The 24,485-nt window shown below is 35.8% G+C and overlaps 3 protein-coding genes across 3 annotated transcripts; 2 read left to right on the plus strand and 1 right to left on the minus strand.

Annotated features, from left to right (window-relative positions):
- Positions 1 to 735: 735 nt before the first annotated feature.
- On the minus strand, positions 736 to 5,601 carry LOC129306437 (serine/threonine-protein kinase AFC1). Its single transcript, XM_054947050.1, has 12 exons — positions 5,266 to 5,601; positions 4,627 to 4,798; positions 4,223 to 4,249; positions 3,900 to 4,053; positions 3,767 to 3,815; positions 3,537 to 3,651; positions 3,220 to 3,311; positions 2,933 to 3,089; positions 2,790 to 2,854; positions 1,960 to 2,057; positions 1,767 to 1,872; positions 736 to 1,026 (listed from the first exon to the last, which is right to left on the minus strand). Exons 1-12 carry the CDS (start codon positions 5,374 to 5,376, stop codon positions 871 to 873), a joined length of 1,302 nt encoding a protein of 433 aa, XP_054803025.1. The 5' UTR covers positions 5,377 to 5,601; the 3' UTR covers positions 736 to 870.
- Positions 5,602 to 10,315: 4,714 nt separating this feature from the next.
- On the plus strand, positions 10,316 to 11,042 carry LOC129304435 (zinc finger protein ZAT11-like). The gene has a single exon (XM_054944086.1). The coding sequence runs from the start codon at positions 10,352 to 10,354 to the stop codon at positions 10,901 to 10,903; it is 552 nt and encodes a 183-aa protein (XP_054800061.1). The 5' UTR covers positions 10,316 to 10,351; the 3' UTR covers positions 10,904 to 11,042.
- A 4,239-nt stretch (positions 11,043 to 15,281) lies between these two features.
- LOC129304981 (type I inositol polyphosphate 5-phosphatase 8-like) lies at positions 15,282 to 20,755 on the plus strand. The gene is made up of 11 exons (XM_054944855.1): positions 15,282 to 15,540; positions 16,448 to 16,495; positions 16,583 to 16,667; positions 16,784 to 16,858; positions 17,132 to 17,222; positions 17,311 to 17,418; positions 18,064 to 18,370; positions 18,464 to 18,660; positions 18,772 to 18,880; positions 18,975 to 19,123; positions 19,925 to 20,755. The coding sequence occupies exons 2-11, from the start codon at positions 16,466 to 16,468 to the stop codon at positions 20,151 to 20,153; spliced, it is 1,380 nt and encodes a 459-aa protein (XP_054800830.1). The 5' UTR covers positions 15,282 to 15,540; positions 16,448 to 16,465; the 3' UTR covers positions 20,154 to 20,755.
- Positions 20,756 to 24,485: the final 3,730 nt, after the last annotated feature.

The following is a 24,485-nucleotide window of genomic DNA, read 5'->3' on the forward strand; positions in this document are numbered from 1 at the left end:
CTACACTCCTCCATCAAACGTTGGGCCTATATGTTAGACACCCACACTCGTGTCTTGCAAAGCAATTTGTATTTTTCTTCATACAAAAAACAAAAAATTATATTGTCTTGAAGGCAAGCCGCAACCATTTCAGTCAAATTTTTTAATGACGAAAAGAAAAAGCTTTTTTCTGTTCTCTCTGAGTCAAAGAATCCCTTTTTGGTGTTTTTAAAAAATGTATTTCCCATCATCCAGTGATAAACAAAATCAAATAAACACCAATGATCTTGTAATCTACCGACACGAAATCCACCTGTAAGTAAAGTGTGAGTACAACTCCGCTGGTACCTTCAGGTTATTAGTAACTAACGTAATTAAAAAAATACATATAAACTCCAAAACTACCACTTTTTTCACAACAGAACTGCCACTTTCCTCCTCAATTCTCAGCACACAACTGACTACTCTCTCCTCTGAGTCATGATTTTCAGAAAATGTTGTTTACTGAGAGGCCTTACAAAATATAAAAAATCATTCTAAATCATTGCCACTTAATATTTACCACCTTTTCATTTTACCAAAATCTACTTACCACGGTAAAGACAGTTTGATTGGACTGCTCGTTAAATGCGTCGTTTGGAATTAGAAACCACAAGCCCGTGTGCTAGAAAGTAACGACCAGGAAAGCAAAGAAAAGAGGGGAAGGGGAGGAAGGAAAGACGAATGAAAATAGGAAAAGAAACGACACAGAGAGCAGAACACAATATGATTTCACTATACAGTGTGGGGTCATGAAATAAACATACCATTAGAAAGTAGCGTTGCACAAGAAATTCATCTCCAAACTCATGTTTTCTCCTCCATGTCATTCATTCATTCTGTATGAGGTACTTACAAAGGATAAACACGTTTTGCTTCCCCAGTGAAGAAGGGATGTCTTAATGCTTCCCTTGCTTTGAACCGTTCAGCAGGGTCATATCGAAGGAGTCCTTGAAGAAGATCAATCAAATCGCCAGCAGAATGATCAACATGCTGCATTATAAGGTTCTGCAGTGTCATAAAGGAGAACTCGGTGTTAAGGAATGTGTTAATAACCTTTGCAGCATTGACAGGATGGTGGACTATACTACATAGAAGAAATAAGAATATTTCCGCATATCAGAAAAAGAAAAAGAAAACAAAGGAAGAAAGAAGCAAAAGAAAGAAACAAGAATATTTCCTTTAAGGGTAAGCTTTATTTTATTGAAAATACGATGATACCAAAAGTTGAGGGGATTTAAATTAATAAAAGTTTAAATGTATTGTGTGTTGGATCAAGCACTATTATGTTTATACATCCCATAACCTCAGCCTTTTCTCAGTTTATACACCGATCCTAACACAAGCTGTCTCTTACACAGTCCCAAGAGAAAGATCGTTTGGTTATAGAGCTGTACTCCATTAACTGAGCATTTGACACTCCGAATTGTGAATTTGTTAAAAAAGCAAACAGCAAAGTTAGCTTGCAGAACTGTAAGGGGAGTGGGAAGCCTTGACTAATCAACCTGACCGCCGCTCAAACATTTTGATGGTCAAGATAGGAGACGCAGACAAGTAAACATAATGAGACACAAGATATTTTAAACTTGCAAGGCCCCAGGGATTTGCTTGGCACTAAATGCACTACCAGATTACAGTAGACAAAAAGAAAAGATAACACCGAATTAGATATGGTGTCAACACTAGCTTAATTAAGAAGGAAAACATATACTTTGCATGTAGCATTTCAAAAGTTTCAAAGTAAGTACCGGCAAGCGAGGCAATTTCCAGACAGCCCTCATGCTTTCTCTTGAAGTTGAACTATCTGGCCAACCCAACCGTGCACCCCTTCTAAAATATTTCTCAGCTCGACGGCTGGAAATGTAGACGAGATATGAAGCTAAATGAAAAAGGAAAAGAGGAAACAATTACTTAAAGCAACGAGAATCCAGAAGCACTTACTCAGCCCTGACCACCATATGTGGAGGTAGTGGCCCCAAAACTCTCTCCATCATAGCTAGATGCTCCAAGTTCTCATGAGTTTGAAAAAGGGCCTCACCCTGTTTATATACAAGAAAATTATAACGCTAAACATGGACTCCCAGAAGCAATCTTGATAAGGTCGTTCAAGGCAATAGGAAATAAGCTAAACTGCTACAGTATTCAAGATAACGTCATTTATGGTAATCAGAAATAAGCGTCACTTGTGAAGCTAAGAAAATCAAAATCTTTGCTCATATAAAGATTATTGGATGTGTCAAAATTCACTTTTGACATTTTCTGCCTCCATGGGCCTTCAGATTCCACGAGAAATTGCCATTCAACTCTTGAAGGAGCGTCATCCAAATCCATCACTTCAACTCGCTTGTTATTTTATTTGTGTTTCAACTGCCTTCTCCCATTAGACAAGAATTATTTGTGAAGTTAATTCATAAGAAATTGATCGCATCTAGAATTAGCATGACTCATTGCAAGATAACTATTAAGTGCACACAAACAAGTGAAGCAAGAATGCTCTGTGATGGCTTTAGAAAATGAAAATATTTGTGAAAATTCAGAGGTAGTTGCAAGAAAACTTGTTCCGATGATCATGTGCTCATCCCCTTCATATTCAGAGTTACTTGATATGTAAACTTATATGCCATTACTATTTTTTGTTCCCAGAGATAGACATGAAAACCTTAACTTGGCACTGCGAGACGCCCATAACTGGTTCAGTTTAATCAGTCATTCAACCTTCTACCAAGGAAAGTGAGTAAACAAATGTGAGTCAATACTGAAAGGTCACTTACAGAGCAGAGTTCAACCAGTATACACCCCACACTCCAGAGATCGCAAGGATAATTCCACCCAAGACCTGCAGAAAACATCAGACGACACCTGATACAAAATCACAGAGGTAACAAGCATGTGTTTCACAGCCAACAATGGTTACCTAAGATAACCTCTGGTGCTCGATAGTGTCTGGTTGACACCACGTAACTGTGATCCTGATGTTCAAATGTTGTACTCCCGAAGTCAATGAGTTTTATGGAACTTGACTTAGGTAGGTTTTTGAAATAATAGCCATCTTTTGTTGTTCGAGCCAGAAACTTAATTGACAGAGACGGATTATGCCAACAAAAGAAGGAAAAAAGTGTCAAAGTTTTGGTCTTTGAGAATGATGACAAATAAGTACAGCAATATTTCCAATGTAGCATCATGAGTGGTGGTGAAACATACCTTATAGTCTGGCACTTTAATATAGTCTGATGAGACAAGAAGAATATTCTCAGGCTTCAAATCAGTGTGAATCAATCGTAAATCATGCATAACTGCGGATATAAGCAATGGAATAAGTTATCTAGAATCAGAATAGACAGTCGTAATAACTATTTCTGTCAATTCAATGAAAGTTAACTTGATTCAAATATCAAAAAATTATCATCCATATTTAGAAAAGCAATTACATATGCCCATGTCTTAAAACTCTCAACAAGGAAAAAGGGGAATCCATTAGATGATAAATAGATAATTGGGTACAAGTTATGTCCACACACATGCTACAGACTCCAAAAGTTGTCTGCCAAACTCCCGAACAAGATCAATGGGAAAAGAACGATAGCTGTTTTTGCGGAGAAAATCGTATAAGCTTGGCCCAAGCTTCTCAAATACCTGTTGAAACCATTTAAATCCATCCGCAAGTTTTTTAACTCACAGAATATTTAAGCATGAAGGAATAGGCATTCCCATCATATTAATCAAATTATGAACATCAATAAATACTTACAATACAAATATGATTACGATAGTCAAACCAATTCCGTATTTGCACACAACTGCAAAGAATGAAACAACTTATACCAAAATCGCTTTGAACATCCACAACCAATCAGGGAAGGTAAAGAGAGAAACATTCTTACCGTGCATTGCCAATGTCATGCCTGGCAAGCCTCTGCAAAACATCAATTTCAATCATTGCGGCCTCACGATACTTGTGTATGGAGCGAATAACTTTGATTGCAACAACTTCCTCTTTTTCATTGTCAAAACATTCCAAGACTTGGCCAAACGTCCCTGCATAAATTTTAGAAAAGATGTACATGGAGCAAAATCATCTGTTAGTCAAACATACTAAAAAACCTCCGATAAAGTGTTTTCAATAACACCTTGAAAATCAATTAATATAAAGAGTTAGAGGGGTAGGATTTTAAGAAGAAAAAATCAGAGAAATTATAAAAATTACCTTCACCCATTTTACTGAGAATTCTGTCTGCAAACATCAGAAAGTAAACAATTTTACTGAACAAGTACATGCATAGCATAATCATAAAGCAGGAACAAAATTCTCCAAAACCAAATTCAATTCAATTAGTTATCTTTCTCCTCCTCCTCCTTTTTCCTGTGGAGGGTGTCAAGAATGTTCTAGTGCAAAGGGGAAAACAGTTTTTTTTAATCTAGTTAATTGGGCCATACTTAAATGGCACTAAAAAATTTCTAGAAGTTACGAGTCAAGGAAATATTCAAGTTTTTCATTTCAGTTCAAGATTTCAGTCCACATTAAATGAGGGTGAGGTAAAATAATAAACTGTGCTCATCAAATATGCATCTAATAGACTATGCAAATCTACATGAAAATGAATCACTTACATCGTGAGGTTAGATTTTCACCAATAGCAAAAACGTAATGCCCATCTTTATCATCGGGTCTCCAAGGAGGTGATGCATTGCGAGGCACTCCCCTGTAGATCACGGAAGAATATACATGATTTGGAAGCACTCCATTCGCAAGTTCCTGGCTGCAGTATAAAGCCGGAAGAGCCTGCAAGCATCCGTAACTCAATTATTCAAAGGTGATAGAAAATCTTCCATTAATATACATTTTAGGCACAATAGCATATGCCGATATGCGTATATCGTAACTTCACACTTCCCATATGCCTGTCTGGGAATAATTGGTGCAGCAAACTTCATCTAAATTTTAACACAACCATTTCCCAAGGAAAAAAATCGTAAATTTGAATCCATCGAGTGGAACATTCCTATACAACACGCTCCAATCTTTCCCGCCACGGACGCATACAATTTACCGGGGGATGGTACGGCCAAGCAATCAGCTAGAACACGTACGGAAGAATTATACAAATTGTATAGAAAATTATACAAAGTAAACGCACCAAAAAAAAATAAAGAAACTAACGACCGTTCGTGAAAGGGCAAGTAAAACGAGAAAAATATAAATCACCGGGAAGACAATATAGAAACAAGCAGGGATGGAAGGAATTAAACCTTGGAAGCCGGAGGAATAGCAGGGGGCATGTCCCATGTTAGACGAGGTCTCTTCCTGGGGCGCTTGTCCATGTTCTGATGAGGAAATTCGATAATTCGCTGCGTCTCCATTTATCGGTGTCTATGTCTGTTGTGGAGAAACATGGAACAATTATCAACGAATTACGCGGTCGGGAGATCGATCTCGAAGGAATTGGCGAAAGATATCAACAGAGAATCAAAGACAAATCTTCCAAATTGAAACCCTAACGATGGAGTAGATCTGAAGCTAAGCAATTACAGGAATCGATGAGGGAGAGGAGAGAAGGAGTTTGACCGTGGTTAGGAGTATGATGGTTTGCTAACCCGGGTTGAGAAGTGGGCCCAATAATTCATTGTTGCCTTCCGTTCTCGCTGTGCACAGGACGTGCCGTCATCGGGATCACCAGCTAGGGGTTGAAATTATTGGGCTACTTTAAATGGGCCATTAAATTTCACCACACTTTTCTCGGCCCATTGAAATTTCCGGCCCTCGTAGACAATGAATCTCGTTGGATCCAATTCCAATCTGTGATCTTTTTTTCACCTCAAAATCTTTTGGTGGGTTTTTTTACCTTTGATCTTTGTCTGCCCGGGATAACGATATGGAACGAGAAAAGTGATTTCTTTAATAAAAACCTCTAAATAAAAAGGATAAAACATATATAATTATTGTTAAGTAATGATAATAAAAGGTACATCAAAGTCTACATTGCAGGCTACCTTCAATACCAACAAGAAAAAAAGACTACACTCCTCAAAATCCATGGAATGAAATATGCTCTTTCCAGTCCTATTTATAACATATTTTGTACATCTTTTGTGTGCTTTAAAAAATTTATTATGTTTCTTGTTAGCTTTTGTTTTAACTTTCCAATTATACTCTTGTTAAAAATAGAAAGGAAAGTGATAGGTCATTTTATCTGTACAATGCTTCCCAGAGCAAGGTTAAAAAAGAAATATTATTCTCTTTTTTTTATTACCATGTGTTAAGAACCATTGTCTGTGTTTACAAAGTACACCTACCATATAAATAGAATTAAAGAGAATAATTCAATTTTCATCAAGATAGTTAAAACAGGGCCCCTGTAGCGCGCATGCCCATCTTCCCTGTTTGTGTGTATTAGTGGGGGTTATTTCTTGTTTTTTAATTGTATTGTGTGATTGCATCGTGTCAATGTGTTAGGAGCAGCTCCGGCTTGGGGACTGGAGGAGATGATAGAAAATGTACTCCGTATAAGCATGGAAAATTACACTCAATGAATATAGAATTTTAAATTTTGCATCCTCCCTTCCCTTCACATTTTGCACCTCAGGATTTAATCATTTCTTCAAACTTAAATCTAAATTTTTAAAATTTTTTAACCAAAAATCCAGTAATATAATACATCTATATAATTACTTTTTTAATTGTTAAATTATTCTTGAAATTATTATAAAAAATAGAGAGAGAAAATGGTCTCCTAACCTGAAGTCCTAGCTCAGCAATTGCGAATTTAGGTGAATTTAGGGATGATGATTGTTCATGGGTAGAACCTAGAAGAGTTAGAGAACAATGATGACTCTTTATATTTCAAGTATTTCGAGAAGTTTTGTCAGTCAATTAGAAAGTCATTTAGTGGATTTTGATTATATTTATTGTATTTGATGTTAGTTAACTTGTTTTATAAATATTTTATTTTGATTCATTTTAAAGTAATTTTTATTATTAATTTGAGTCATTATAATTTTAGGAACCCCTACAAAAGTTTGAAAGATGTGGAGGAAGAAAAATATCGTGATTTTAAGAAATAACTTGGAATTTAATGATTGTCCACTATGTCAATATCATAAAGGAAATTCTAAATCAACAATAGAGCTTGTTATAGTAAATTTTGCACAAGAAACGCACGGCTTTGGTTTTTCAAATGGAAAACGTGAAAGGGCAAGGGTTTTTAGATAGTTTGCATTTTCTAAAGCATTTTGGATTAGAGGAGGCAATTTTAAAGGCTGCGCATTAATCTAAGAGTTTGGAGGAAGATAGTTCATTTGATTTTCACAATTCTATTTAGTTTAATTATGTTTTTCTCCTTCTCCAATGTTTCTGATTTGGCTCTTTTATTTTGTTAATATTGGACTAGTGTTACTAATGTGTAGCTAGATTTTCTTTATGATTTAAGCAACTATGAACTTGTTTATATCTTGATACTATTTTATCTAATTACTCTATGTTAGTTTTGGGTTGTTTGATCTCATTTATTTTGTTTTGAGTTGAGATTTAGGGGTTTAATATTTATCTTGGAAAGGACAACCTTGGATGAACCTTGAGATTAAGTAATATGACATTAGAATTTATTGTAATATGTCATTAGAATAGAAATATACCTCTTGGACCCATATAATCATTTTATAATGTTATTTTGAACTTTAATACATCATGGACAGTTGTGTTTAAAATAGCATTCTTAACTAAGAAATGGTCGTAATTGATCTAGAAGATAGTTTCAACTAGATTGACTCAATCTAAGTTAACAAATCAATATTAATCATAAATAATTCAGTGAAGATAATAAAGTCTAATAATTAAACATGGGAGTAAGAGCTTAGATAATCTCTTTTATGAAATTGTTGTTTGGTGAAATTATTTGCCCTTGCATATTAATTGTTAACTTTTCAAGCTCATAAACTCTCAATTATAATTTGTTTGATTTGAATAAAATTGAAAATTTAATACATATTTATTACTTTACTTGATTTTTTGTGAGGTCAACCTTAATTTATTTTAAATTATATTTGCGACCTATACACTAGTTTGTATTGGTTTTTGATGGCATCAAATAACTCTACACTCAAGCTGGCGAGCTAACGAAGCCTGAACCAAACTTGTCAACGACTTGCTTTATTGACTACGAGCATGTGAGGGAATGAGTCAGGGAATAACTCTACGCTCGGAGTTAGGTTATTGAATGTTGTTGAACTATAATTCTATAAATGATAGACTAATCCTTTTTCGGCCAGCAGTTTCTCTTTTTAGATGATGTTTTTTCAGTACACTGGCGTTTTTTAATATCCTTTATGCAATGGGTTGATACATCGGAGGGTTGGTTACGAATTGTTAGGTATGCGTACGCAGTAAGTATCTAATTAATTGGTTCTACGTTTTCTGGAAAGGTCAAAACAAAAGAACAGTCATGTATAGTTAATTGTCAGTGTATGCGTGTTGAAATTTAAGCATTTTCTTCAACATCTTCTCCATTCCTTTCATTTCTGGAGCAGGGTGTGAACCGTGAAGTTTCAGTTGGGTTGTGACATAATTAATCTCCGAAACAGATGGCGGCTCATCCGGTGTTCATGTCAATATTAGCAGCAGATATTTCATCTCACCCAACTGCTCTACCAACCAACACGTGCTTTTCGGCCAGTCACCTGCACGAGAATTCCAAGTTTCAGAGAACATGTTGATTGATTCCGTATAATTAACAGTTTTTAATATTACGTGCTACAAGCAATTTAAACAGTTTTTAATAATATTACGTGCTACAAACAATTTATACTCTATAAGTTAGTGGCTCCCTCGGATGGCTCAACCATACATAAGTGTATCTAAGAATTTTTCACGAAACAACAAAGATTTACACCTTACGCGACTCTACGTAATATTTTGGATAAGTACCAAACGAAGATAACCGTAATTTCTGCAGTATCCCGTCACCAGTTATGTAATAAGCTTCTTGAGCACGTGTCTTCTTTCAATTGGTCAAAAAGGTCGACTAACTACTTCCACAACCCCAAAAAATAAATTCCCTAGATTTGAACAAAAAAGGCAACTCCAACATTAATTAATTAGTCAAACTTCAAGCTGCGACTACAATGTTGTGATTTAAACGCATTGTTTTTAGCTCTTAATGATACTTGATTGCCAGGATGCTTCTTGAGAACCAGTAAACTTTAACTCATGCCTTTCAGGGTTGAATATTGTGGTGGTTTCCTAGCTAATTCCCCATCCGCTCCAAGTTACACGTAAATTGGGTTTTGACTCCCGACCCTCAAGTTTTACTTGCATTCTCAACAGATCGAAGCTATTCGCCCCAACCCTACGTACGTATCTGCGACTTGGAAAGTTCTGAATCAATACTAACATTCCTATAAGCTCGTCATGAACAAGTTGATCAAAGAACATGTATTTTACTGAGACAATCGTTTGTGCGAGCAAATCATATGTCCTGAGTGATCGTTCCAGAGAGAAAAAAGTAAACATGAACAAGGCTTTAATTTACGTACCGCGATAAAAGTATACGGAATCTTTAAATGCACTTTGAATGTGACTTTTCAAAAAAAAAATAAATTAAATTCTGCGAATGAATCTTCAAATTTTATCGAAAAAACCATGACTTCTGATCTAATATTAAATATAAAAAACACAACAAAGTATATATTTGGCGGCCCATTTTTGTTGCAATCTGTTCGTGGCAGATCACTTCAGTAAACAATCAACGAAATGCATCTAGATTAATGTCTAAGTACTTAATTACAAGTCTGTGCTACTATCCCGCATAACTCACATGAAATTTGTATGTAATAAATAAATATGCATTTATAATTCATATACAGTAAAAAAAACCCAAGTAACTTTCCTGAGAAAAGAATTTTAATGTTCAGAGAGGAGATAAGCCATACTAAAGGATATATAATTGATAAATAAGGTTATACGATCAGTCCCTCGATCTTTTTTAATTTATTTTTTCAATTAACAAATTCTTAAAACACTTTGTTAATAGTATTCCATAAATTTTTTTTATTAAAAACCATTTGAAGGTTCCAAAAAAGTATAAGAAAAGGGCAAGCCTTCGACGACTGTAAAGTTGGATTCACGGAATAGTATAGCTAAGAAAGGAGAAAACCCTTGTAAATACGGCAACGAGTCAAAGAGCCACTGGAACTTGATGGCCCTGCACAATTCCATGTATTTGAAAAACTCAATTCAAACCAACAATCCATCGGTCAAATAACACCTCCACTCCAAACTCCTATAAATGCCAATTTTCAATAACCATTCCTCATCATCAACCAATCCGCCCACATCGATCCCATGGAACACGTAGCAGTAGTTAAGGAACAGAGAGCAGATCAAAGCAGCTTCGAGGACATGGCAAAGTGTCTGATGATGCTATCCCATGTCCAAGACAATAATAACATTATGAAAAAGCCTCGAAGCGGCGAAGTAAGCTGTGTGGAATACGAATGCAAGACATGCAAGCGCAAGTTCTCGTCGTTTCAGGCGCTGGGTGGGCACAGGGCAAGCCACAAGAGGCCGAGGCTGGAGGGAGATCAGGACCTGAGAGCGCAGGCCAAGTCTCTGCGCTTAGCGACGTCGAGACCCAAAATACACGAGTGCTCGATTTGTGGTCTGGAGTTTTCGTTGGGCCAAGCACTGGGTGGCCACATGAGGAGACACAGATTCGCAGCCCTAAAAGACGTTGTCGTCAGCGACAATGATCCTGGCTTTTCTTCCAAAGTGCCGGTTTTGAAGAGATCCAATAGCAAGAGGGTTCAGTTCTTGGACCTTAACTTGACCCCTCTCGAGAATGATTTGAAGCTCTTGTTTGGAACTGTGGCGCCTAAGGTTGAGGCCCTCATCTGATTCCATTTCTTGTCGCTATACATTTACTTTTTCTCCTTCACATGTAATTTGTATCTATTCTTTAAACTTTTGTATTCCTTTAATTCTTACATGTAACATTTGTTATTAGGTCCATTTTCTATACAGATCTCTTGACTTATGCTTGGGATTTTTTTTTCTTCTTTAAATAAATTAATAATTCAATCTTTAACTGAGATCGCTTGATCTCCTCTCCATTTGGCATTTAAAACATTTCAAGTCATTTTTTTTTTGGCTAACAAGTCATTTTCATGAAAACAAAGGAAAAGTAGTCGTTAGGGTTTTCGATCTTGATTTCCTCAAATTACAAGCATAAGCGTGGACTTTTAAAAAAGCTCAAGTATGTACAATAACGTATGACATATATACATTAGTTTGGTGGAGGCGGCAGGGAGAAAAAGATCCAATCCGCTTATTTCTTTGACAATCCACGTTGAATCCTACTGTATCTTCCTTTTCGGACCGGGCTTTTCTTGGGCTGCAACAACTTATTGGGCTGACATGGTCCGGAAAACTGAAAAATGTCACAAGAGCTTGTCAAAACAAAAACTTAACAAAATGTTGGTATAGTTGCCAATAACACATAAAATTATGAGTTCAAATTCAATTGTTGATGTGATAACCTTATTGATAGGATTTGTAAGTACTCTTGTAAGTACTTTTAAAGCTTGAAAGCAAACTTTGATCCTAGTGAGTTCTTGAGACATAACATACTTAAACTTTTGTGAACAATACCCTAAAACCCTCTCATTTTCCACCCATGTTCATTGACATTAGCTTGGACTCCATGACCTAAGTGGATATGATACAAATCACAACGGTCTAAGCCTTAAACATCATCCCAATGTTCAATTTCTGGAGGTATGTATGGAAAAGTATTGCTTGAGAGAAGATGATTTTGAATGACATTCAAACTTCCAAGGAGATTAATCCTATAGCTATTGGCTAAAGAGATAACTTGAGTAAAAAAAAAAAAAAACACATACACCGCATGATTGTATATAGATTTTATATGGAAGATGTAATGTAGTACGTGCAAAATAGTGCCTTTTGAAACTCGGGCGATGGCCATGCAGAAAGCATTAAAAGACAATACTGACAATTAGTGATAATTAAATGTAGAAAAACATGTCATTGCCACCTTATTTATATCTATTCGTATGACTAAAAAGTAGATGACTTGTCGACATTCAAAAAATGAAGTCACCAAAATACTAGCTCTTTTTTGTTTGGGCAGAAAAATACCTGCTCTTTTTGATTAATCAACACGAGGTATTGTCATACAGGATTGAGCCAATTTCATTTTTCGTTTATTAGATTTGAATTATTCTATTTTATTTTTTAATTACAATCCTAAATCTTGAATTTTAGCTTAGATCAAATATGTTATATTTTAAATTTATTTATTTATTTTCATAATTTCATGTTTTAATAATAATTTTATGAAATATTAAATTATAACCATTCAAAAATTAATTCAGGGATTAAGATAGCATGTGGAGAGGAAATGAAGAGAAACTAAATAGAGATAAGCCAAGTCCAAAAGAAACAATCAACCTGGTAATCCCTAAGATATACAAGTACAATTTGCTTGTATCTTTTTTTTTTTTGGTTGCTCAAAGTATCTTCACAATCAACAACTATAAAATTAATCCCTCAAAAAATTTAAATGCCATAAAGGTTGTATTCTTCCAAGTAATGTTTTTTTTTGGAAGAGGTATTGAATTCAAACTCAACATTGAGATGTGTTGTTTGCTTGTGTCTTTGGTGCGATTCAGTTGTCTTCCACCGACCTAAATATGCGCCTAACCTGGCAAGGACATTTATTAATTAATTAAGTAGGCATGACAAAGATTATGCTACTTTACATTATTTTTGTTGCTCGATCGGTTTAATGTTTAATGAACAGCTTAAACTCACGATCGCTTTTTGGGTCAAGTTAAATATAGCGTGTAGAATCCTCGCCAACATGATACTCTACTTGTTCGCATTGGTTCGTTTCACTGTAGTCAACCTAGAAGCTCAAACTTGTGTATATTCATTAATCACTAGTTGTTCGACTTGTGGGTTGCACATGACGACCAAGACACTTAGTGTTGGCTTTGATAATAATGGATTTAACTGGATCGCTACTAAATCATACAGGGTTTGACCATCTTTCTAAGCAATACAATGATTTGTCAGGTCTTGATCGATAACCAGGCCCTGCCAAGTGCGATACACTCGCACCAATACATAGGTCCGTGATGACCAAACATAAGTTAATTAGCAACTTACATCAGCATACATAATGAGTTTTTTTTTAAAATAGTACAGATGATGTGGGTACTATGAGATGAAATGAGATGGATGTGGCTTCAGATATTTTAGTTGGAACGGTGACTGGGCAACATGAGCGGGAAATGAAGACCCAGGTTGGAGGGCGTGCTTGGAACGTGGTTTCAGATGCAAACGTGTTATTTGAAGGTTGTGTTTTGAATTTTAATTGAAAAAGATTAATTATAAAAAAATTGTTTATTAGAAGATAGATTTTAAAAAATTAATTTTTATTAACTATAAAAAATTGGTTATTAAAAGTGAGGGGGATTGATTCCTTACTCATGTGAATGGGGGGCACTTCATGACTAATCATTTGCTCCTTTATAAGAGATCTTATAGTGAGAGGATTAATCATTACTACTAGGTGAATACCTTAGTCTTGTATAAAAAAAAAAAAAATACACACTTTCTATTCCTCCTCTAATTGGTTCACTCATAGCTACACATTCGTCTTTTTTATTTGACTTGGCTAAGAGCACTGCCTCTTTCAAGAACGTCCTTCAGCAGGGCACGTAGCATTCGCATACAATTAGAATGAAACCTGACATTTGTTTGTTCTGCATGACTTAATATTCATTCTTGTTAGAGGTTCAATACAACAAGAATAACTTGACTTCATATTTGGAACCTGAAAGTAATATGACAGAGAGAGAGAGGAAAAAATTAAACTCTATTTTTAAGGCATTTGTCAATTTCTAATATTTTTCTTTACATTTTTATTCTTATTAATTACTTTGAATAAAAATACCAATGGTGAAATTTAAAAATATTTATTAGAAATAAAGGTAAAAATTTATTAAATTTTAAGACAAAGTTAATGAAATTTAAAATTTTTTTAATTTCTATAAAATATATTGAAAGTGATTTATAAATAAAATCAAAGATAGTAAATGTTTGGCATAGTGTAAAATGATTAAGGCATTGATTTCACCAATGACTAAACATCAAGAAGCTAGACTAAGAGAGACGTTTAAACATAGCAAAAAAGAGTAGTTAAAAGTTGTACTCCTCTAATCCTCCTTATAAAATAAAAAGATAAAAAAAATTAATTATATTCATAAGGCACTTGTCAATTTTTAAATGATTCTCTTTATATTTTTATTCTTATTAAATATTTTAAATAAAAATATTAGTAATAATATTTAAAAATATTTATTAAAGGTAAATGTGAAAACTTAATTAATTTTAAGACAAAGTTAATGACGTTTAATATTTTTTTTGGTTCCATTAAAATATGTTAAAATACGTTTAATATAAATAGTAAAACATAATATAATATCATGGCCAAAACTGGAAACTATTCTAAATAATCCAGAGACAGGAAAAATTTAATCTCATATAAAACTGTAATGGACGTCTTGAAGCTAGAGTGCGTGGTTATTAAAATTCTTCATATTATTAAGATCGTTTATCATGAAATGTTAGTACCATACACCATACTGGTATTTTGTAGTAAGCTTGGCCCTACTTCAGACAAAGTGAACAGTCAATGACTTTGAACTTCATGATTTTCTGTTCAATTCCCACCACACCAACCGTTTTCTTGCAGTCCAATAGTTCATCTTCCCCTTACTTTATCTACATATAATTCTTCCCCATTTATACCGAGCAAGTCCCAATCCATGCCATGGCAGCCGCGATGAAATTTTGACAATTGGTCCCACTAAATTTTATGTTTTTTTTTGGACCTGACTAAATTTTATGTAACTTCATTAATGAAACGGGACTGTTACTATTTTAAGCAATACTCTCTGCAAAACCACCTTTGAGGGAAGAAAACCACGGGACCAGAGAAGCATAAGAAATCACTAAGAAGTCAGCGTTACGCATGCCTTTATACTAGATACATCTGAAAAGGAATAAAATTTGAGCAGCCTCACTAGCAAAGAGTTCTTTACCATATTACAAGGAGTCAATTTTCTTGAATCCACAGCAAAGAGGAGCCACTCTTCCCGATCGGATACATGGGAATTTTTTTTTTAAAAAAAAAATCAATAAACTTCATTTGATTTTGATCACTTTGCCTTTGCGTGTCAATTTTCTGGCACCTTCTGCCCCAGTTCTCTTTCCTACAAATCTCCTCCTACCTCTCCTTTTGTTTTTCCGAGGAACATCCCCCAAAATTTCTTATGCTTCCTTCCCGCCTCACTGCTCCACCAACTCGGAATCTCAAACAAGCTATTTCTCTCTGCTCTTTTTAACCAGAAGGGAAAGAGGGAAGCAGCAAGAAAGCTGGAATCTTGAGTTCATAAACGCTCTCGTTCATTCTATTATCTGCAAGACCTTACATCTCCTTTCCTGTAAGTGCTCTTTCTCTTACAGCACTGTTTTTAGAATGATTATTTCTGGTCCTTCATTCTCTTCTTCTTTGTTATCTTATTTTTCATTGAACAGTCACACATCAGTCTCCAAGTAGGCGTAGCAATGTCGAAGGCCCACGCCCCAATAATCTTCTATTCGTGTTTTGTTCTGCATCATTGTCCTGCTCATGTGTCTGCTCTGCCTTAATCCTCTCCTTTGTTTTAATTCATTCCTGTCTTCAGAACCTTTGTATTTGGTGGTTCTATGCTTCATTCACTTCCATGAATACCGTTCCTCCTCCATTTGGGATTCAGTACATGATATTATCTGCAGTATCTTTCAGGCTTTGGAGTTATTGACTGAGATCTCATTCTTGGCTTTGAGATCATTTCTCTGAGTCAATAAACATAAAGAAGCACACAGCCTTTTTGATTCTTTATTTATCATTCAACCTCTCCACTCCGTCCTACTCTCTGGAAAGCCCCAAACCAGGGATTGAAAATTTGAAATATAATATTCCTCAAAGAAACGGATCAGCCTGGCCTTTTCTCAACCTTTTCCTCTTTTGTATATTATATGCCCGCTACTTGATTTCTTTTATCGTTTCTGAGTCCTGACTTCGTCCCCGATTCGGTCGTTGCCTCTGTTTCCCCTGCAACTGTCTCTTTTAATATTGCCGTTGAAAACTGCCTCGGCACTAATTTATGTCTTTCTCCTGCTAAAATATCTCGATGCATTTTCTATCTTTCTCGGAGACATTTTCTAGTTAATTTAAAGTTTTTCTCCACTATATTATTAGAAAATGTTTTCCCTCGTGGATTCGGATAATCCTTACCTCCCTATATAACCTACGGTTCCGAAGGCATTATTCTGATGGGTGAATGTTGGATTCGGTTTTGTTTTCAGTGAACGGGGGTTGCAGCAATGAGAGCAGAGTCGACGAAGATATCCAAGGCATGCACATAGTACCGCCGTCTTTCAATTTCTTTATCGAGTCTTTTGATCTCCGAATTAGGTTTGATTTTCTTTTGGTGATTATAGTCTTCGTGGCCGAAATTATCCATGAGGAGGTGGCTTCATATAAAGAGCTTTGCGGATAAATCTCACTCAGACTTCAATGAATTGGGTAGAGAAAAATCACTTGGTCGTTTTCCTTCTTGATTTTGATTCGTGTTATCTAGATTATTACGTGTCGTGTGCTGGGAATTAACGACTAGTTCTTCTTGTTCATGGTGGACTCAGGCACTCAGAAAGAGAGGAGGAAGAGCTGTTCAGATCTAAAAAACTGTTACGTCGTCGTACCAGACGATTTCTCTGGTAACTTTCCAATTCTTCCGACTAATTTATTTCTTAGGAATTACTCATAGAAAATCAGTGTGGCGTCGGAGGGGTCCGATGGATGAATCCGACGGCCTCGTTCACATGATTTGACATGAAAAAAATACGAGTTGTGAAATGACTTCAGGGGACGAGACCCCCTGGGGTGGGCCCCATCTAGTTCAAACCCAATGGGCCTGCCACGTGGAGGTACATTTATTCAGGAAATCCAGATATTGATGATTACGGGGCTTTATTTATTTTGTTTCAAAGAGGGGTGGTTGTTGGAAGCTGGGAACGGAGGGAAACAATGTACCGTACTGGAGAAGGAAGCACCAGCTGGGAGGGAGAAACTCAACCTTAGGTGAGTAATTTCAACACCGTCGCGTAGAAAATAATAATGAGAGTTTTTGATCTGTGGTTTAGTTATTATGGAAACGTCGTTGTTATAGGATGTTCGTGGGGACGTGGAACGTAGGAGGGAAGTCACCTCACGAAGGCTTGAATTTGAGGGACTGGCTCTCCCTCACTTCTTCCCCAGCTGACATCTACGTTATTGGGTATGCTTTCTCTTTCTTTTTTATCAGTTCCCAATTCTGATCACTTTCCACTTTTAAGAGACTGCTTCTCACCCTCAGCCACAGTACAACACCTGCTACTCATGATTAATTTACCGTTCATTTTTACTTCTCTTCCAATTCTTGCCCCACGTCTCGTTCCAAACAACTCTTACTATTTTGGATGAGATTTGAACTGTTCAAATGTAGTTTAGATAATTTAAATTTAAAAATTTTAAACGTATAATTTGTAATTAATAAATTTATTTTTTAACAGTGTAAATTAAGAGATTATTTTTATGTTTAATTCTGTACCTATAAAATAAAAATTTTATTAAAACAATATATAATTATTATTAAATTTGTACCGTTTAGTTTAATTCGACTGCCTTTAGGCTTTAACTATTAGGATTAGGATCCAATGGACAGTTTTACCCCCACTCTGCTTTGAGATCGCTTTTATTATTTATTTGTGTGATCCCCCCCGCCCCTCTTTTTTTTAAGTTAAGCGGACCCAGGGAACGTTATTCAGACGCTCAAGATCCAGCTTTTACATCGAGCAATAATTTTTTTAGTCATTTTCTGTTTCTCTGAACGCATGAATGTATAAATGTACGACAATTTGGTTACATGGATTGCGCTTGTTAGGTTCCAAGAAATCGTCCCTCTCAATGCAGGGAACGTGCTGGGGCCAGGGGACTGTGGGCCGGCAGCCAAGTGGCTGACACTTATTGGTCAAGCCTTGAACTCCAACGAGCTTGACTCCGATTTGAAGCCAACCTCCAGTTTCTCCGGCTTGCTTTCTTTAGAGCAGCCTCTGTATTGCCTCGCCGCAAGCAAGCAAATGGTCGGCATCTTCTTATGCGTGTGGATGCGAGCCGATCTTCACCAGCATGTCACCAGCTTAAAGGTGTCTTGCGTTGGCAGGGGTATAATGGGCTATCTTGGAAACAAGGTCGGTTCATCGTTCAGTTCAAGGTTCACTGTGACTCGATTCCCCGTTTATGGCAAACTTGTCCATATAATTCCTTCCTTTCTCGGTGAATAGGGTTCAATTTCAATTAGCATGACATTGTACCACACCACGTTCTGTTTTGTTTGTACCCACTTGGCCTCCGGAGAGAAAGACGGTGATGAAGTTCGAAGAAACTTGGACGTCTCTGAAATCCTGAAGAAAACTAAATTTTCGTCCTCTTTTAAAGCCATTGGACATTCACTCTCCCGTGAAAGCATATTGGAACATGAGTAAGCCCTTCATTTTTTCCTTCGTTCAATATTTTATCCTGTCAACTTCAGATTCAAATTATATTAATTATGCAGCGAGCCCTTTATTCATTTTTCCCCTACTATGTGCAGTAAGATAATTTGGCTCGGGGATTTGAATTATCGTTTAGCTACCGGTTATGCCGATACCCATGAGTTATTAAAGAAGAACGATTGGCAGGCATTATTAGAGAAAGATCAGGTAAACAAGTTACGTTTTTTACTGACTCTTAATCGCATTGTTCTTCATATATCCTGGCTCTCTTTTCTGATGTCTGATTGTTATTGCCTGGCAGCTAAGGATAGAACAAAGAGCTGGTCGAGTGTTTCAGGGTTGGAAGGAAGGAAAAATATATTTTGCTCCTACCTATAAATACTTAGCCAATTCTGACCACTACGTTGTCCAAACCTCGAAATCCAAGGAAAAACAACGAACTCCTGCGTGGTATGATTTTTTATTTTTTTCTCTTTGGTTGAATCCTTTGAGAAAGCCTTTTCTTTTGTCATGATAAGCCTTTTGATACCCTTCATGAATCATGCATCGTTATATTTGTTTATGCTTTTGATATGGCGTGGTGAGAGAGATGACTCTAGCTTTTAAGTTTTATCAGTTGAACGGAGCACTGCAATTGGATGAAACAATAATTAAAGAACACAATTTGCACTTGTTTATTAAGCTGTAGTAGGTGTTGATCTTAAGTAACGTAGGACTCAATACTACTCTCACTGAAAAGTGATTTACTTGTGATGATATATGATTTATCGTGTGTTTTGCAATATTGTTAATTAGAGGTCACGGACAAGGACAATTATTATTAATCATGCCTATTACATTATTAAACACAGGTTTTATGTTGACGGGAGAGAATTAGCATAAAATATTTTGTAAATTGCGTGATAAGATATCATGCATCTTGCTAATTTGATGATTGAATATATCAAGCTTTCCATGGTTTCCCACCTGCAAGAAACGTCAGGGTAAAAAATAATAAAAAATAATGTAACCCATTTTCCCCTTAATAGGCTGACCATATTTTGTCTTTAGTCTTGTGCCAACATAAATGGAGCAAATTTATTTTTAGTTTATCATTATAATTTCTAAGGATTATAGAGAGCCCCTCATAACTGAGAACCCAGATTCAAATGATATATTGAGGCTCTAAAAATCTTTTTTGGTTGCTGAATGTGTATTAACCGTGAAGATGACAGTATGAACTGACAAATAATAAAATTGAAAAATGAAAAGGTGCGACCGGATTCTGTGGAAAGGGGAGGGGCTGAAGCAGATGTGGTACAAGAGAGGAGAGTTGAGATTCTCAGACCACAAGCCTGTCTACTCAGTGTTCTCAGTTCAAGTGGATACGACAACCAAGAATCTCAGTCCGAAACCCAACAATAATACCGCCCTGTCGTCGACCTACGCCGCTACAGTTCAGGCAGAGGATCAGCTTTTGTTACCAACAAGGGTACAGTAGAGTTGCATAGAAAGCACACCCAGGTTCTGAAACACCCACTCCTAATTCCCATAAAGCAAAAACTGACACCAAGGAAGCTTGTCCAGTACCCCACAGCCCCGACACGTTCAACGGCCCGAAGACGGCGACCAGAGTCGGCGGATTTTGGGCAAATTGTTAGTGTTCATCTAAAGGTTTGACAAATGCCGTGGATTATAACGTAAGCCGGGCAGAAGAAGAAGATTGATGACGATGAATATTGGACAGTACGATCGTGGGCATTTATTTCCTTCATTTTCGGGGGAGGATTTTGAAGGCTGAGCTTTTCAGTGAATTATATTTAAGCTTAGCTCTTGAGAAGCGCGAATAATTTGTCCACTCGAAGCAAAGGGGATGAGATGGAGTGAGAGCAGTTTTTAGGGCTCAAATCCTCCTATTGATTGCTTCGTCTTTATAATCAAGTGGGCGGGTGATGGCGATTGGCCTTCGTCAGTTACATCATCATTATTCGATATTCAATTCAATGTATAAAATTTATCTTTTTGTTTAATTTATGCTTTGGTTGGGATTTGACAAGCATTTTTCCCCCTTGGAAGTTGGCCGGCTGTTACACGATTCGTCAACGATTTCATCTCACAGCGTTCAGTATTATTTTGTCCCGGTTTTAAGGGATGAATCAATTCCCACGGCTAGATCACCATCTTAGTGCCTGTTTGGATTGACTTAAATAATCATTTATATCAACCTAAACCGAGGTTTCGATTAAAAAACTCATAAACACCTCTATTTTTTTCATAATCAACTTTTCCTTCCAAAATTTCCTACTTCTCATTTTCCATTGTATCTGTTGGTGACCTGTTGATGACATTATTGTGTTTCAAAATTTGAATCTACCAAGTATACCTTTTGTTTTATGATAGAAGCAAGCATACCTTGCGCTCAATGTACCCATGTCTCTGCCAGCGAAGTTAGGACTTGAAATCAAGGGTACAAGATAATTTAATTTAAAAATTAATATTTTGTTAAAAATAATAATTATATTAGGACTAAAATTATAATAGCATAAATAGATTGATCATCATTTTTTTAAAAAAATTATATTGAACATGTTAATATGATCTCTTATATAAATATCTTCTTCATATTTTATTTGAATTATTAAACTATTATATATTTAATAAGTTTTTGAACTTAAATATTTTTTATTTAATTCAAAAATTGAAAAATATCAAAAGTAAAAGGTGCAGAGTTGCAAAATTTACACCCGCTACTTATGATTTTTTTCAAAGTGAGGAGGGGTGCATCCCCCCTCCCCCGCCCAAGTGGCTTCGCCACTGGTCTCTACTATATATGTGTATATATTAAACATTCATATTGTGTATCATTTTACAATTATTTTCCTTTTTCACCCAACATTATTTAATCTTATTTACTTTGTCTTGTACGTGAAATAAATAGAGAATTTAATACTATTATATGAAACTTTATAATTATTTAAATTATAAAACTCATGTCCTTTGTTATAACTTATATATTAGCAATTGATTTTATTTAAAATTACCTAAACATCTTTAATTTTATTAAAATAAATTATCTAAACATCTTTAATTTTATTAAAATCAATCTCAAAAAATAACATCTAAATATATTCATATTATAATATAATCAATTAGAACTAATTATATTAATTAATTTTTTTACAATCAATCACTTTTTTTTATATATATAAGAGAAAAAATTTATATCACACAGTTTAATAAAGTTGATTAATTATAATAATTATGTTTAAAAATAAAAAAATTGAGCTAAAATGCTTTATGTTTGTTAACATGAACATACATTAATTATTTTTTATTAATATAAATTGTAAGGGGTAATTTAAAAGACCTGTAATAAATGCTTATTAAAATAAATAATTTTACTTATATAAAAAGAATAAAAAGTTACAGTTTTCCTCACAAGTGGAAACTAAGAGAATACATGCAAATGAAATTTAAACAATGAGAGTTTGCCACGTGTAAGACAAATTGAGTGGCACCGACATCCGCAAATAAGGATGGTTGGGCACTGGACTCGACGATGGCTGGTCCGTACACCGGCATGGTCATTACCTCTATCTGTGGCAAAACACACATTTATCATCTACACATGCTCGTGCAGACGACATGCCACACTATGCGTCATGCGAGGCACCATCTTTGAGCATTCCCGTCCTTAACAAATTCCTCAAACTCAGCTTCTCTATCTGTTAGATCTCAAGACGAGCCTCCTCCGTACAATGGTCGCAACATTCCAGCAATGTTACGTTCATTAGGTCCCTGTTACCGACTCACCATGGATCGTGAGCTGGTCGGGTATGTGCTGTTACGATCCTGGTTTAAGCTTTCACATCTCAGTTTCCTGTTGATGAGGAACAATGAATATAGAACAGGTTAAAAAAATGAAGATACGCATTTGTCCTCTACTTTCTAATCATAAGACGAAGATTAAACGACGTGCTGTAATTGCATTTGCCTAGTTTGATTGGAAAATGCTGTACTCTGGAGTCTGCAAAGATGAGATTCCATCAGTTTTACGTTTTGGTTTTTCACTTTCATTTGGATGGAAAGAGCATAGAAACAGTTATGTGATCTTCATTTCCTGTTCACTCAATTTTATTTTGTGCACTCATTGGCAAGCAATTTGTTTTGTTATGAGGAAAAAGTTTAATGCTTCTCGATATCGTAAAAATGAAAGGCTACTATTGAAGGAAAGAATTATCCAATCAACAAGGATCTTGCAGAGGAAAGGCAAATGGATGATCGATGGCTTCATTTAACTGAACTTAAAAAATCATCATTCAATAATCTCAAAAATATTATGCCATGAGTCCTGTGTTAGGAGTCTCACAAATGTTGTGGAGTTTATAAGTTTAAGGGACCCTCTCATCAAATAAATTAATCTTTTGAAATGACTTCTCTCTTTAAGCTTGTACTTGTCACATTGGTGCTTCCATTGAGAGGCTTGTGTCACAAAAAGGACTACCTATAGAGGATCTTGATCAGCAGAAGGCTGAGTGAAATGCCTTAAATGGAGTTGCTAAGGACGTCAGCTCTTGATAGGGTAGCATTGTTATAAGTTTTATATTAGGGAGTCTCATAAGTGGTGTGAGGTTTATAAATGTGAGGGACTTTCCTACTTGTTGGGTGGTGGTATCACTCCCTTTAGACTTATGGCCTTAAAAAGGGCGTTCCATAGAGGGTTCTGACTGGGCAAGGCTAAGCGAAGTGCTACGGAGTAGGAGCCATGGAATTATAAGTTTAAGAGCACTCCTATTAAGCTAGTCTTTTGGGATGGGTTTTTCTTTTGGGTTTGTACTCGTAACATTAGTACTTCTATTAAGAGGCTGGTGTCATGGAAAGGGCCCTCCACGAAGGGTTTTGATCAGCAGGAGGTCGAGTGAAGTGCCACGGAATGAAGTCATCGGAGACGTCAGTTCTTAACTAGGTGGCATTGTCACAAATCCCACATCAGGGAGCCTCACAAGTGACATAGGATTTATAAGTGTGAAGGACTCTCATGCCTAACAGGCTAATTTTTTGATATGGGCTCTTCTTTTGAACTTGTGCTCGTTACATTGATGCTTTCATTGAAAGCCGGTGTCATGGAAAAGGCTACCACAAAAGATTTTGATTGGCAAGAGGCCGAGTAAAGCCGTTGGGAACTTCAGCTCTTAACAGGATGACATTGTTACGAGTCTCACATCAGGGAGCCTTACAAGTGGTGTGATGTTTATAAGTACAAGAAATTCTTCTACTTAACAGACTGGTCTTTTGGGATGGGTTTTCCTTGGAACTTATATTTGTCACATATTAACTATGCAAATTTGCTGCGCCATAGCTTTTGTCCATTTTTAACTTTTGTCAGAACTTAATGAAAGGAAATTTTTATCCAAGTACTAGCATTATTGTTTCCATGTTCAGGGAAAGAGTAACAAAGGGAAATTGCCTGATTTTTTTTTTCTCTTTACTTAAATCCTAATAGAAAATGGAAGGGTTGTGCCTTATCTTTTTATTTCTCTCTTTTTTTTTTCATCAATCAATGCACTGATGAACTTACCTTACTCTATTAAATGATACACTATCGTCGACTCTGGGTATAAAATTTCTGTCTTTTGTCATTTGCTTCCTGTTTTATTCTTTAAATGTTTGCTTGTATCGCATTTATCTCACGTCTGTTTTGTGCTGGACTTCTATGTGGACAAATTTGCGACCCAGATTAACTGGCCGCCTATAACGTATTTTTCTCCTAAACCGTGTCTTGACACAGTAATGTATGATTATTTTCTCTGATTGGTAATAAGATGTGTATTGT

The sequence above is a fragment of the Prosopis cineraria genome, unplaced genomic scaffold (assembly GCF_029017545.1).
Source record: "Prosopis cineraria cultivar Desert tree isolate PC_DT_omini unplaced genomic scaffold, ASM2901754v1 PC3, whole genome shotgun sequence".
Taxonomy (NCBI): domain Eukaryota; kingdom Viridiplantae; phylum Streptophyta; class Magnoliopsida; order Fabales; family Fabaceae; genus Prosopis; species Prosopis cineraria.